Source organism: Thamnophis elegans, chromosome 3 (assembly GCF_009769535.1).
Source record: "Thamnophis elegans isolate rThaEle1 chromosome 3, rThaEle1.pri, whole genome shotgun sequence".
Taxonomy (NCBI): domain Eukaryota; kingdom Metazoa; phylum Chordata; class Lepidosauria; order Squamata; family Colubridae; genus Thamnophis; species Thamnophis elegans.
This window is the reverse complement of record NC_045543.1, coordinates 32,896,158-32,912,203: the sequence shown is the minus strand read 5'-3', so window position 1 is coordinate 32,912,203 and position 16,046 is coordinate 32,896,158. Positions and strand designations below refer to the sequence as shown.

Here is a 16,046-nt window from a genome sequence, read left to right as displayed (position 1 = left end):
ATTTTATTTACATACATTAAGAGTTCAGCATGTTTTCTGCTGGAACTGGAATCATGCCACTGTTGCCTCTTTCTAGTATAAAGAAAAAAATTGATCCCGCCAACGATAGATTCATCAGCCTGCTTAATACAAGTTATACACCAAATATCTCCAGCCAAAAGTAAGATACAGGGTTGAAAGTGTGAATGTTCTAGTTAAGGAATAAACTGACCTTAGTGGGGCCCACTTAGCATTAGACTACTATCTGATCCTTCATCGTCTAGCTGAAAAATTCTCTTCCTATCTGAGAGATTGCCTCTTCACATCCTTCATTGATTTCAAATCAGCTTTTGATTTGAACCTACGGGGAAAAACTAATAGGTTTCTCAGCAAAGACTGCTCAGTCTCTCTAATAACTGTTAGATGCTATCCTTGTGAATCTCTTTCTAGAGCTATTTCCACATAGAGACAGTTGAAGCAGGGTGCATTTTGATCCCCTTGGTTTTCAATTTGTATATTAAATCAATAATCCAGGGCCTCTCAGTTCCTAACCATTACCTTGTTAATGTGTCCTTTGGATTAATAAACAGAATATTACCAACTGTTTTGTATGCACATAATGTTGTAATCATATTTGTTTCCCAGTGTGGAATGAGATGGGCACTAAACTTTTTGGTCTCTTTGCGCCTTAAAGAAAAATGTGTTATAAATCATCAAAAAAAAAGGAAGTTTTAGTTTTTGCACAAAATAATTACAAAATTCATAAGTGGAAATTAAATGGGAATTCTGTCAAGCAGGTGCATATCAAAACTATCTAAGTGTGCTTCCAGGCTTCAGTATCCTGAAGAAAACACTTTTCTTTTATAGATGGTATTGGTCAGCATAGAGTTCTTCAGCTCTCCTGAGATTTTGCCATTCAAAGGGATTTTCATTTCATCCCTACAGGCATTCTCTCCTCTGAGGCCAATGTAATATCCCAGCTTCTCTAGGACATACACATCTGCCTTTTGTTTGTTTTACAAAACTTGATATCCCTAAATTAGTATAGTTTAAGCTTCTTAGAGCTAGTCTGGTCCACTCCCTAGAACTCTTGTTGGAGAGTAATTAGGCTTTGAAATACAACTAAGCAGCAAATCTGGGATATTGATTTTCAGATCAATCTAACTTACAGTTTGTGAGGTGTCCCCCCCCCCAGTTGTTATGCATTACCTGTTTGGACCCCCACCTTGTCCGTTCAGAAACGAAAGCCAAACAGAACGTTCAAAGGAATGTTTTTATCAGTCCCGGCTCTTGCTGGCTGCGAGCCCAAAATAAACACAGATAAATGCTCTGGCAAAAGTCCTAACTCATAAACTGCTACAAAACAGGATTATATAAATCAAGTCACTTATCCAAGTACTTTTCTTGATGGTTGCACGCGAATGGAAAACATTAACACTAGAACAGGAACGGAACGAACCAGGGCGTGGCACCAGCAGTCTCTTTATACTCAGGCGAGGATCCCAATGAGCAACAGCCGCTCGCAATCATCTCCTGTATTTCCTCCTTTGTCCTTTATGCTGAGTAGACCTAAGCCTGCTTGCCTCCTGATTCAATTCCCAAATACTTTCAGGAACATTCCCTTTGATCCAATGCTCTGCCGCCACCTGGTGGCCAACCAGTCTCTCCTCACCCTGCTCGGCGTCGACACCCTGTCCAGGGTCCTCCACCTCCTCCAAGGCCGACTCATCAGCCACCTTGCTGTCGGAGTCTGGCAACAGCTCTAATGGCTCCTGCCAGGCCACAACACCCTGTCCAGGGTCCTCAACCTCCTCCAAGGCCAACTCATAAGACCCCTCGCTGTCGGAGTCTATATATATACTGTACACACACACACACAGTATATATTATTTATTGTTTGAAGCATATAAACATCCTCCCTTGTAGTTGAAATCAAAGTAGCTTGATGGAAAATACCATTTGTGCCATTTTTATCATTCTTCTGTCAAAGACTTGAAGGGTTTTTTTCTTTATAGTGATACCTATCCACCAAATTATCCAAGTACTAACAAGTTAACAACTTTCCAACTGCAAATTACAGAATCAACTGTTGTATATCATGCAGTGACCCAACTGATGTAGGCTTTGGTGTATATCTCGGCCTGCAATGAAATATTCTATTCCATGTAAAACCTGGTCCCATAGTTTGATTTCTTGTATTTTATATATTGAATTGTTTCAATGTGACTTGTACCAAGTACTAATACCAACATTTCATTCACATAGTGGCTTCAGATCTGTGGCATGCAATGATGTCAGCATTGTTGGAATAGTGGCTGGAATTGATGGCAGACATTTTAAGAGCATATTCCTTTCATTTGTAAGAGTTCCATGCACTTGTTTCACTCTAAACATTTTCCACCAAATTGTCCAACTCAAATGATAATAGAAGCATGATTGAAACCACTGCAACTAATTGACTGAAGTGATAGATTACCTTTTCAATAACCAATTTGACTAAATTCCTCTTGGCTTGAAAAAGACCCACAAGAGCTTTATTTAGCTTTATTAGATGTATCTTATACCTTATATGTGTGTGTATATAATTTTAGATTCGGTTTATATACGCTTGTTTTTCTATTTTTCCATTCATAAAGGCTACTTTCTAAAAATTATATCTGAATGTACAATATAAATTATATACTCTTTGCTTTTTTCTTTGTAAGTATGACTGAATTAATTATCTTGAAAAAATTACACTTTAATTTATCCTTCCAGTGCAAAAATGTTTCTGCAGAATTCTCCCTCTTATCCAAGCATTTACAAATGTAACTATTATATTCCTTGGTTCTTAATATCTGATTGAACATAGGAGTAAAAGCACTATACTGTCCATATTTATCTGAAACTTTAAATCTGATAGACTGTCATTAAGTACCACTAGTCTGGTCAACCTAAATTTAAAAAGACAATTCTTTTATTTATTTATTAATTTCTTCAAGCATACCTACCAAGTCCTATTGGATAGTGTTTGTTGACTTGTGCAATTCAAACTTTAATTCTTCTTTGAGCTGCTTAGATTTCCTATCAAATCAATTTCAAAGCTTCATCCTGAATGACATTTCATTTTCACGCATACTGTTAGAGCATCCTCATCCACTGTGATCTTGGTTCACAGTGATCAGCATAAATTTTATCTCAGCCCAAGGCTTTAAAGATATCTAACCTGTTAGACATAATAAGATCAGCAGATAAAGGAGAAGGGATTGCCCTACTTCTCACTGATTGGACACTACAAGTCCATGGTGCACGATCATGGCATATCTGAAGGAGGTAATGCGAGATAGAGTGTCAGGGAGAGTGTTGATCCATAGAGTGACCAAGGGTTGGACAGACACAATTGAATAGCTGACAACAACAACAACAGGCATAATTCCTTACTCCAGTTGTATCAGAGAAAGTATCATCAATGCTGATATTCTATGCATGTACCGTATAATTATGTATATATACTTTTAAACATTAGTGCTCTGGCTTATTAGTCATATGCATTTCCATTCAAATGCTTGCAAGATAATATTTGCTATATTTCTACTCTGCAATTCTGAATAGTTTAAAAGGATATGTTACACTTTATCCACATGAATAATGTTTAGGATAAGAACAGGAACAATTGCAAATATCAATTCTAAGATAGTGGCTGCTCATTTGGAATCAAAGTAACAATCAATCCACATAACCAGCTTCTCAAAAATCGACAAACTTATTTCTGAAAACATTTTATACAAATTATTTTATTACAGATGTCTAATTTTTAAAGGTCCATTGTGTAAGATTTAGCAAGAGGGCCAATATTTAAAAGTATTTTAATATAATTTTTATACAACCTGTTTTATGTATGATTTTTTTTGAATTATCAACATATTTTTTTATAGAAACCCAATATAAGCATGTGAGTTTATTAACTAAAAGAGTCACCAAGTCATATATATTAAAATCAAGTAATTCAGTGTATTAGTGCTTTAAAACTCTGAAAATATTAAATCCATAAAGAAGCTGCTGAAGGCCTGAACATTACTGTAGTAATCACTTGGTGGTGGATTAGGGTTTTTTTCCTAGCCAATTTGATCACTATCTAGGAGAATTAATAATTTCTCATAGCTCCTCTGAGAGTGGATATTGAGAAAAAATACATTATAATTAAAGATCGTTCAATGCTTCATTTGCAGAATGGCTAATATATAAATATTCAACACCAGTGGGTTTGCGCACATACTGGTCCATCCCTATGACTTCCCTAAGAAGGCAGACTAGAAAGAGCCATGTAGTACCACAGAGCAGAAACCTTCCATCCCTCAGCCAGAACTCTGCTTTCTTTGATCCAGTCCTTTGAATGCAATGCAAGAGGAAATTGGCATGTTGCTGTGCCATATTGCTCTTCAACAATATTTTGGGTCCAGAAATCCTGGGTCTGTGGGGTAATTTGTCTAACAGTTATCCTAACTATGATAGAACCCCATATATATATAAAGCATACATATGGAAAAAAGGGAATTGTGGAGTTGTGGAACTCCCAGAACTGGATCCTTCCTCTTCCTCCCACTTGTGAATTTAGAACCAGGTTTCAGTGCATCACACTGACATACAAAAATCAGGTTTCTTCAAGAGTGCCATTTGAAGCATTGTCTCCACTGTATCTTCAGCAAATAAAAGCCAAAAAAACAGAGAATTCAGTCAGGCAGTTTCCTGTAGGGCACTTAATGGCTTTATACCTGGTAACAATGAGGTACATAGGAATATACGCCTAAGCTTCATTGCTGTTAACAAAATAGCACCATACTGTGAAATTAGGTACAATAGGGTAGTCATTATGTTCTTTTCATACAAACTTGGCAGCGGCTAATATTTGAGTGCAGTTCTCCGGCCTTCAGTGTGGAAGATGTAGGTTTCCTGAAATTTGAAAACAAAAATCACTATCAGCAAGGAAAAGGCCAATGGCAAGGTGAGATTTGTTGTTCCAGTCCAAACTTATTCTATGATCATTTCCACACTCTCTTTCTATGGGCCAGTTGCTGGAGCTGAGAAGAATTGAAGTCAAAATCACTAGGAGAAAGTGTGATTGCTTACTTTTGCCCTTGAGTACATAATGAGGCCATATTGAGTTTGGCAGACTCAGGCTACAGTCCTATATCCAGCTATCATTGAGAGAGGCATTTATGTACATGTAGTCCTTGGATTACAACAGCATTAGGGACTGGGATTATTGTCTCTTAAGCGATGTAGTCTTAAAGTGTGACATCACATGCCTGCATCATTTAGCAACAAAAATGCCAGTTGTTTTCATAACCTCAAAACACAAAACCCATGGATCAGATGAGAAGCAATGGGGATGCCATGGGGGAGAACTTGGGAGGGCCAGCCAAGTCACACGTGAGTTGAGGGAGGCCTGGGGAGGCCTTGTGCAAGCCACACGTAAGCACAGGAAAGCCAGGGGTGAATGGCATGGCATGTCTGAGTGCAGGAAGACTGAGGTGGATGGTAAGGCATGCACACAAGAAGGTCAGGGTGTGGAGGACATAGTGTAAATTTAGGAAGGCTAGATATGGATGAGAGACTGCAAATGTAGGAAGGCTGGTGTGTAAATGCCACAGTGTTGAGTGCCAGCAGTTGGACAATGCAGCGCAAGTGCAGGTATGCCAGACCAACTTGTGACATTTTCTGCCAACTTCCTGATTGAATTTACATGTGGGAAGCTGTTCATGTTACTGCAGGATGCTGAAACCATTTTAAATGCAAGCTGGTGCCAAATATCCAAATCCGAATCACACGATCATAGGGATGCTGCAATGGCCAGAACTTTGAGAATTGGTCATAATTCAGCATTGTCACAACTTCAAATGGGCACTGAATGAATGGTTGGTAAGAGAGGACTATTTGTAATTAACTTGATTTATATTATTGTTCATATCACTAGTGTGACTCTGGTTGATTTTCCAAGTTGATACAAAGAAGTTGGGAATTTCAGAACGGACAAATCAAATGAGCTTTGTTCCTTAACCCAGATGCAAAGCAAAATCCTAAGTTATAAGAACTGCCTACAAACATGGTGGTCTGATATTTTGCTGGTAGAAATTAGACTGTCAATTTGCTCAAATTAGCTCCTATGCTCTGTATATTCCTGGTAAGCAGGTGGAAACAGTAGCCAAATGAAGCCTGCAACATATAATATGTCCTGAAATAAACAGCAGAAAAGATTGAGGAGACATTGTTTTACAGAGCAGATTTTCAATTACTGGAACGTTGCCTACAGTGCTTAAAACCACTCTTGGTGGTCCAACTCAAAATTGGCTATTACTGGGACAGTTACAAACATAAGGAAACAAACAACAATAGATAATACTTGCAAAGCAGTTTACCACATCCAGTCATAATGTATGTTTACTATGGAACATAAGTAAAAACATCCTTATCTTAGAGCAGCTAACAAAAGAAGTTTCCAACTTACTTGAACATTTCATTCCTCTCAATTGTGGCAAGCCAGAAGCTGTAGGCATTGGCGTAATAATTGCAGGTGCCCTTTCCATGGCATTCAACAAAGGGTGCACTGCGGAACTCTTCAAGACAGGAGCCCGGGGAGGCCAGTGCTTGGCCGGAGCCTTCTGCCCCTGCACTGGTGTGCTATTAAGAGATATGGAGTGCATTAAATTACATGGCCAAATGCTCTTTTTACACATTATTTTACAGGAGCTCTAGTAAATATTTGTATGCTATAATTTTGTGGCTGTCAACTGAAGTGCACTGATTTGTATCAATGTAAATTGAAATAGGTTGCATAATCAAAAATGTTTAATATTTTAAAATTTATTTTAAATATTGAGTACTGAAAAAAGTATCCTACTTTAATCAATGATTTATATTTCAGTCCTACACACACATACACACACACACACACACACACACACTCTTCTACCCCTTAGAATCATGTTTAGGTTACCTTAAACAGGACTGAGCATATAATTGTAGTGGACTCCAAATGAAATTAGTAAAATGTGATCACAAAACATCAATTAATTTTACTTTACACAAATTAATCCAGAAAAACATGAGATGGTCCTTAGGCACACATATTGTACACATACACATACTACAACAGTATTGTACATAACACATACAATACAGTTGAACATAATACAACAGTCATTTTCTGGAATATTTTATTGCCTTGGCTCTGAGTTCTATGAATTTGAGGAACTAAAATACAGTGCATAGTAAAGTTAAGGAAGAAAGATTTTGCTTAAGAAGACAAGGATCTTGTCAAGATCTCATAGGAAAATGCCATAAAATGTAATTGGTTGTACTAACTAACTCTAATATATCTTTCTAAGATTATATTGAATTGATGGATGTTTTATTCTCAATATGTCTAGATCAGTTTCTGAACCTCAGTTCAACTCCATGCATCTTAGCATGATGATTGGAGAGTTCTGGGAGTTGAAGTCCACCCATGTTAAAGTTGCTGAGGTTCAGAAATACTGATTCAAAGACATAGTGTTTGTCATAATGAAGTGCTTATTATTGAAAAAATACAGTGATTGTTGTTTTTTTCTGCTGAGATGTTTTGATACTGATGCCAAATGTTTAAACACAAGGCTGAGAAGCTCATTTATATGTCTGTAGAAACAAGCATGGGAGAAACTTGTAGGATATATTAAAATTAAACCCAAATATAACATGAAAAAGAATAGACATAACTTGCTAAAATTGAAGCAATACTTTACTGAAGCAAAACTTATAAAGTAGTTGCAGGCTGCTGAAGTTAAAAGAACATTTTACTGGACACGTTTATTAAATTCTAGGGGAAAAAATTAGGAGGGAAGGAGGAAAAATATGGCTGATGTTTATTCCAAATATAATTTTAGATGGAATATAGACAAATGATATCCATTTATTTTAAATATTGTCCTGCTTTCCATTGACCAAAAAAGATATATACCAAATGGGCGAATAGTAGGACAATTCTTGCTGTACATTTTTATTTTTTAAGTATTTCAGAGGGCTTTTTCCCAATTTTGAAATGGTATCTGCTGCTGTAGCAAACTGGCAGGATCTTCTTTAAAAATGTTTCTTTCTCATGGAGAGTGGATCATTCTAACTTCCCAAATTGTAATGGAAAAGCAAGATTGCTGATGGAAACATCATTACCAAGTCAAAAAGACCTTCCAAATTCTGCCATAAATCCTTTTATTTGAAACTTTCCAAGAAGGCAACAATTTCTTCAGAGCCTCTGCTAAATAACTTAAATTCTGCCATACAGCCTCCAAACTATGAGATGGAGAAGGCTTGGCAGAAAATGTATAATGGATCCTTAGATTAGCAGTTCCTTCCTGATTGGGATTCTCCATTAATTCTGCCTTGCTAATTCTAGGAGCTCTGGAAACCAAGAGTATCAAAGCCAATGAGGTATCTCAAAGGACTTCAGACATGGAACACTGACATAAATTGGTACTTTAGCTTTCTGTTACAGGGAAAACAAATCCAGGATTGGGCTTTTTGTTAAAAGGAATGATGTTTTGGTCCTTATTTTGATTTTTATATTGTCTGACAGCTGAACCAGTCAGCTAGATTGTTGTGAGATTCCATCTTTATGGAATACAGATGTTTTGTTTTTCCATCCATGAGACAATATTGTAAATTGACATAAATATCTGGAGAATTGAAGTCAAATCAAGTGATATATGTTTTCATATATGTTTTCTGAAATACTGAATGTTTTCTTGTAATTAGTGTTTTTTTCTCATTTAGATGAAAAGATATTCTTCCATTGCCAGAAGGTCCTCTTTACTGATGACCACCAGATAAACTTCATAATTTTGATCTGGAAACATCTTTTGCTAAATGTTTGTTCATAATGTGAAATCAATATCACCCTGGCATTTCAGTTACTTTGGGGTATTAAAAATTAAAATATCACTTGGGACAGGGGAGCTTCAGAACTTCACTAAAGAGTAGATTGTTCTGACAAATTTCTGATATTTCAAAGGATGTTATGATTATAAATAGCCATGAATTCACCGCTTAGCTGGTGGGCAAGGGAGAATTGGGTGGATTTTTAAAGGACATATCCGTCTTTTGCTATTAGTCTTGAAGATTCAGTGTTCTGAATTTGAACTCCTTCTCCTTTAGGCTGAATGATGGCAGAAGAGGCAAGAGTTGCTATCAAATATCTAGCACTGAACCTTGAAAAATACCATAAATGTATAACCTTGGGGGTACAATCTATTCCTGTAAGTTATTAATGTAACATATGAATGTTATGAAAAATACTGGCTATTCAAATTTTAACATTTAGTCAGATGATCCAGGAAAATAGACTACTAGGGATTGGGATTCCTTGAAAAGTCCATAATGCTGAGAATGCTGGAAGGGAAGAGAAGAGGATCACTAGCAGCAAGATAAATGGACTCAACTACAGTGGCAATGATTGTATCTTTGGAAGACCTGAAGGGCCAGCCTGGAGCCAGATCCTCCTGAGATCCATCTGCATGGTTGCTCAAAGTAAACACTGAGCTGGTGGCACATAATAAATCATCAAAGGAATTAGGAAACCCATGACTCAGAGACACTGCTTTAGTAACTTGCCAAGCACCTTAATTGTTTTCCATCTCAAGTATGCTTTGTCCTGGTGAGACCTGCAGAGCCTTGCATATTTGCAACACTTTTCAGAAACAGTTATGAAGGAAAAGACAAGGGCAATGTAATTCATGTTTGTCTTCAAAAAGCTCTTTCTTCTTTTAAATCAGTGAGCCTGAGCCCAGTGAGGGGGAGAAGTTCCTTGCCTTCTCTTCTGTTTTAATCTTAGTTTGGCTTCTGCTGTAGGATGCTTGTGAGCCATCTTGGATTTCCTAGGAGATGAACATTTGGTCTGACAGAAATGAAAGGAGAGGAGAGACATTTGCAAACTCTAATGTCCTGGATCTGGAAAGGATTCAGAAACCATTGTGTTGCTCTTTTATATTTATGTCTTAGTCTTGGAAATGTGCTTGGACTTTTTTCTTTCTCTTATTGTTGTTTTCTGCAATTACAGTGATGGCTGAAGAAACATTATTGTTTATGTTGGTTTGAGATAAGGCTGATGTGACAATCCCTGGTGGGAAGGGAAACCGACTAAGCAAAACAAAACATTAATGGAAAAATAACTTTGATAAGGATTTTTCTTTAGGGTAATTAGTAAGGTTTATTCTTACAGCTGTTCTGCTCACTAGCTCTGGGGAGTAAGGGTGGCTTCTTTATCAGACAGAACTACCCTGTTAGTTCCAACAATGTTATTCATGAATTGTCCATCAGAGTCAGAAAAATGAAAATAGTTTTGACATTAACATCTGGATGTTATATTTCCAAATATGAGGACCAATTATAATTTGAACTTCTGTATCTTATAATAAGCTTTGAAAGCATTTGTGTTCTCTGACTTCAGAACCTAAAGCAAGGTACTGTACATATTTACAGAATAAACCTTATTAATTACCCTAAAGAAAAATCCTTATCAGTTATTTTTTCTATTAATATTTTGTTTTTCTTAGCCGGTCTCCTTTTCCACTAGGGTTTGTCACATCAGCCTTATCTCAAAACAATATAAACAATGTTTTCTGTAACTGCAGAAAACAACAATAAGAAAAAGGAAAAAAAGTCTAAGCACATTTCCAAAACTGACATAAATATAAAAGAGCCACACAATGGTTTCTGAATCCTTTCCAGATCAGGAACATTAAAATTTGCAAATGTCTCTCTTCTCCTTCCAGCATTCAATTAAGAACTGCAATCTGGGATGGAGCAGAAATGGTTGAAATGCTGGCCACAATCTTTCTTTGATTTCAACCTCCTGCCTTCCCTACCCCTTAACTTTTAATTTTCCTTGATGGCTTGATTTTCTTCCCTATTGAAGAGCTCTTTAAAATAGAGAGCTTGCTGTTCTTTGCAAACCCACAGCTGAACTAATGGAAGTATTGTTATAGAGTTTGGAATTTTGTTCTTTTTTAAAAAAATCAACATAGCTGCTTTTGCTTTATGATGTGAACTGGAACTCAGTGTCCATTACCATCACAAAGGAGTAGCCGATCCACAGAGAGTTCCAGCCTTCTGGACATGGTGGGATTTGAACTGTTTGGCTGTGGACTGCTATCACCATAGAAGGAGCCTCACACACAGCACACCTAGGAAGGAGATGACATAAGAGTTACAAGATTAGGCCTTCTAACTACTGAAAGCTGAACCTCCAGTCTTACAAACAAGCAACTGCAAGGGCAGCTCTGCCACAGTATGTTCAGTCTGGCTCATCCTTTCCCATCTTAGTATCAACAGCACAGATCCATCCAGTATGAAAGCTGTATACCAATGAGTTTACAATCTTTAATATGAAGCATCTTGAGAAATACTGTAAACCATTATACTGCAAATACAGGGCAGAAAAAATATGAGCCATTTTTTTGTAATTGTTACTAGGAGCTGACCTCAGAAAATGGAACATCCACCAGCTATCGTAAAAGGAAAAAAATACATCTGCAATATTTAAAAGTGATGTCAAATTAGATCTAAATAGCTATACATTTCTTTAAGGAATTCAGTGTTATAGAAGGCTGAAGAAGAAATGGAATGCTTGTCCTTAATGGTCCAGACTACAGACTGCAGGCAAAGTAACAACTCCCTGAAATTTTTGATGGACAAACATTTTTCCAAAAGAAAAAAAATGAAGAAAATTCTCCGGGAAAGGAGGAAGGCAAATAAAGTTTCAATAGAATTTCTCATATGAAAAAGAGCAAGGTAAAAGTTTGTTCTGTTCTTCTGTAGAGACAGTTTTCAGACCAAAGGACTATTAGGGCTATGACCTCAAATAAATGCAGGTAGTCCTCTACTTACAACCATTTGTTTAATGATCAAAGTTACAACAGGTCTAAAAAGTGACTTATGGCCGTTTTTCACACTGACAACTATTGCAGCATCCTGTGGTCACGTGATCAAAATTCCAACTCTTAGCAACTGGCATGTATGTATGACAGTTGCCGTGTCTCAGGAACATGTGAATACTTTTGCGACCTTCTGACAAGCAAAGTCAATGGGGAAACCAGATTCATTTAACAACCATGTAATTAACTTAACAACTGCAATGATTCACTTACCAGCAGTGGTAAGGAAGGTCATAAAATGGGGCAAAACTCACTTAAAAGCCAGTGGTCATAAGTCGAGGAGGTTTTTTTTAGGAATAAAAGACGGATCTTCTTATGGAAGTATCATCTTATGGAAAATGAATTCCCACTGATCAAGAGATAGAATTCCACCTTCAACAACAACTGCAAATATTGTCCAAGAATTTTAAACACATGATGCTTTTGAACTGTCTATTTGTGATGATCCCAATAGTGGAAGAAATGCAAAATCTGCCAATCTGATCTTCATATTAGTTGGGGATCAGGTTTTTGACACCTGGATCTGCCAGGAATTCCTCAGGTGAGTCTGGTGCCTACCTGCTGATGAAAGGCCTGATGCTGTCTCCTGTTAGAGGAGCCATGCTCATTGGCATGGGCTCAGGGGTTGACAACCAATAAGAATAATCGTTTCTTGAAGCAAAATTGCAGACATTGTTAATGTTGCAGAATAGGAAAGGCATTGTGCTGAATTTACGTAGACAGCTTCCAGCAGAGCCTGAAAAACCAAAAGTGACAGGTTAATCTCCATCATTCATTCTATGTAACACTGAGATATGTAGAAAGGGACAACTGTAGTATATGGAAGGGCTAAACAAGAAATGCTCTTCGTGTAGTGGTTGTGGCAGGGCTGAATGCATCCATTTTCTCAAGCTGTAGCAATAGAAATGGCTAAATCTACACTGTGTGGGTTTGTGTCCTGTTGATGTTTGCATAGCAGGTATAATGTTATTGATGTGGCCTGGTATCTGCTAGGATTATTTCCTTCAACTTTGTTGGAGATTCAAAGTGTAAAAAGACTTCAGAATTTTTCTTCTTCTGCAGAGTAAAAAGTGAGCAAAGTCACACAAACACTATTCTTTGCTGTATACAGAAAAGCAATGACATTCACAGGGACAGAGAAGAATAAAGGGATCTGGTTCCAGAGATGCACGAAAGCTAATTGTAACCAATTGACACACTTTCTACAAGAAGTAATGTAAGATGGTTATTTTTGTGTGTGTTGTTTGTTTAGTAAAAATAAAAAAAAAATGTTTTTAAAAAAGGGATCTGGTTCCTCCAAAGACAGTGGGGAACTTATCAATGTTATGATACTTTCAAAAAGTATGCCTTGAAGCCTTAGTGCTGTGATTACGAACATATGGCACACGTGTCCAAAGTGGCACATGGAGCCATGTTGGTTGGCAGGCAGGGCATCACCTATTCCTCTTTCAGGTTTCTGGCGCACATGTGCACACAACGATGAGCTGTTTTTTGTGCATTCGGCAATTCCAGAAACAAGAAGAGCTGGTCTTCCAGTTTCCATTTTTGTGCATATGCACACTGGCCAGATGATCATCTCACGTGCATGCATGCCACTAACTGGAAGACAAGCTGGCTGATGCACATGCACGTGCCAGAAACCGGAAGTTCATTTCCCGGCATGTGCATGCCCACTTCTCTTCTGCAGCACATCCCTGACAAGCGCTCACTCCCTTTTCGGCATTCAGTACCAAAAAGGTTCACCATCACTACCTTAGTGGCTCCTCTGTGAATATCTCAAATAGAAAATTTGTTTTGAAATTAGTCTAAGCAAATAAGAAGCATTTTGTTCTGCTTATTAAGAGGCTGATAGGTTTCAAGAATGCAACACCTTGGGAGGAGCCAATGTTGCTCCGATACGGATGTGCGGTCTCGATGCTCCGATACCGCAGCCAATACGTTTGCCGCTGGGTGGTCCAATCGGACCTAAACTGTCCCAAAGAGATGGTGAACAGGAAGAATACATCTTACTGACCTCAGGGACATTGCAAAGTCCCTGATCTATGCAAGAGAAGTTCTTCAAGCTGGCGACAAAATATCCAGCCAAGGCTGATGAAATTGGGGCGGCTACAAAATGGAAGGATGCGGAAAGTGAAAGTGTTTCCAGCTGGTGAGGAACTTTTACCGTTTTAAAAAGAGACTGCCTATTAAAAAACTTAAAATTAATTTAAATTGAAGAACAGAAGAAATAAGCAGCAGAATTAAATTTGGAATGGTTTTGGACAGGGGATTATCTTACTTTTTAAATGCTATCTTCATGGATGGGATTTATGCAAGCCTTTTAAAATGAATGGATTAAGTTTTCTTCTATTTTTTTCTTTTATTATTTTCTAACCTATGGACTAAAATTTTCCTCTTTCATTACTGTGGGTGTTCTCCTAACATTTAAGAATCGGACTTTTTTTAAAACTTGAAATACAAAAAAGATACAAAAAGAAACAAGGAAAATTGCAACATAATACTGCTACTTGGAGGCTGGAAGGTTTGTGTATTGGAAACAAAACATTCTTTTTTCTCTCACTAATTATTTTGGTTTAGCACTACAAGCTCTCACTGCTTGGTTATAGAGAGTGATAAGAAGGAAAGCATACAGATGTCCCTTTGAAGTATATTTTTAACCAGAAAAAAAGTGAAAACAAAATGTTATTGTGAATCTATGCTTAATTTTGTTAACCTTCCAAGTCAGAGTAGCTGTGTTTGTTAGTTGGAGATAATGGCACAATTTCATCAGCAGAAAGAAATCTTAAGTCTGCAAAAGATATTCTCAGAAATACAGAAACTATCAAATACATATGAGAGGATAGAGAAGAAGCTGGAAGATTTAGAGCATCTAACAGCAAAATATGATGAAGAAGTTTATCAAGTGGAAAACGTGATGGTTAAATCCCAAAAAATTGAAGTGGAAAATGAATATAACGAAATTAAATTTGCTGATATTTATGGTGATTGGTTTGCCTCTGAAAATGGAAAGGGTGGAATACTGAAAGAGGAACTAAATGGAGGGGAAATTTATCCCAGATGGCAAGATACAGAAGAAGAAAAAACAAAAGAATTTATGGAATTAAAGAAAGAAATTTTATTAGCAATATCATTGATAACACCACTGAGAATCAAAGATAAGATGATTAAGGAAACAGAAGAAGGGCATCAAGATTACATGAGAGATTTTATAAGCAAGGAGTTGCTAAGAGGAGTCCCTACAAAGTTGATTAAGGAGATGATTAGAGGATTGACACCACAAATGGCAGAAGATATGAGACTTTTGCTACTGGAAAGATACAGGTTAATAGATAGAAGAGTATAATTTAAAACTAGTTAAACTTAGTGAATTTAGTGACAATAGATATAGTCAAATAAATAATTGATAATGTTACTATTGTATACAATGTGTAGTGTCACGATGAGTAATAATTGGATACAAATATTGTATGGTACTCATGAAAGGAAGATTAGAAATACCTTTGGATTATATATAAAGGTTAATTTTTTTTAAAAATAACTAAGTTAGATACAGTTAAAGCTTTGATTATTAGGGGAGAAATGTTATGATACAGGATATAGTTGTCAGGCCTGCATTTATATTCCTTTTAGAATTTTGGCCTGCCACACTTTCTCTAATTTCATTATGCTGTTTCTTTAAGTATAGTCAATGGGAGGGGGGATTAGAAGGAGTAGGATTTTGGAATGTATTGTTTTCATTCTTTGCTAGAAGCCAAGGTCATCCTTTGTCTTCACACTTTCACACCTGACCGGAAGAAGCTGGGCATGGATGCCAGCATGGAAGAGATTGGACCATGTGATGGACTGTGGGTGTGGGGACAAGATCATGAACTTTTAACTGGGTGGGATTCTGATATAACTTCCAGAGTTGGAATCCCCACAGCTATGTGCCAACATGCCTGCTTCATTAAATTGGAACTTTAAGCATAGTGTTGCCTTCGATTCTGATTTGATTCTACATGGTATTTGGAAAGCTGACAATAGTTAAATAAAGGAGGGATAAGGATAACAATGTACATATAGATATGGGTATAACATAAGCAAACTGGATGTAAATTGTAAACAGTGATTTGGAAAGGAGGATTAGAA

General features: G+C 37.1%; 1 protein-coding gene across 1 annotated transcript in view; it reads right to left on the bottom strand.

Annotated features, from left to right (window-relative positions):
* Nucleotides 1-4,081: 4,081 nt before the first annotated feature.
* The window catches only part of COL4A1 (collagen type IV alpha 1 chain), a 152,361-nt gene continuing 140,396 nt past the window's right edge, over nucleotides 4,082-16,046 (bottom strand). The window contains exons 48-51 of the mRNA XM_032213042.1: nucleotides 12,477-12,654; nucleotides 11,054-11,168; nucleotides 6,464-6,636; nucleotides 4,082-4,908 (exon numbers count right to left, since the gene is read on the bottom strand). Of these exons, the coding sequence (XP_032068933.1) occupies nucleotides 4,827-4,908; nucleotides 6,464-6,636; nucleotides 11,054-11,168; nucleotides 12,477-12,654 (548 nt within the window). The 3' untranslated portion in view covers nucleotides 4,082-4,826. The remainder of the gene's footprint in view (nucleotides 4,909-6,463; nucleotides 6,637-11,053; nucleotides 11,169-12,476; nucleotides 12,655-16,046) is intronic.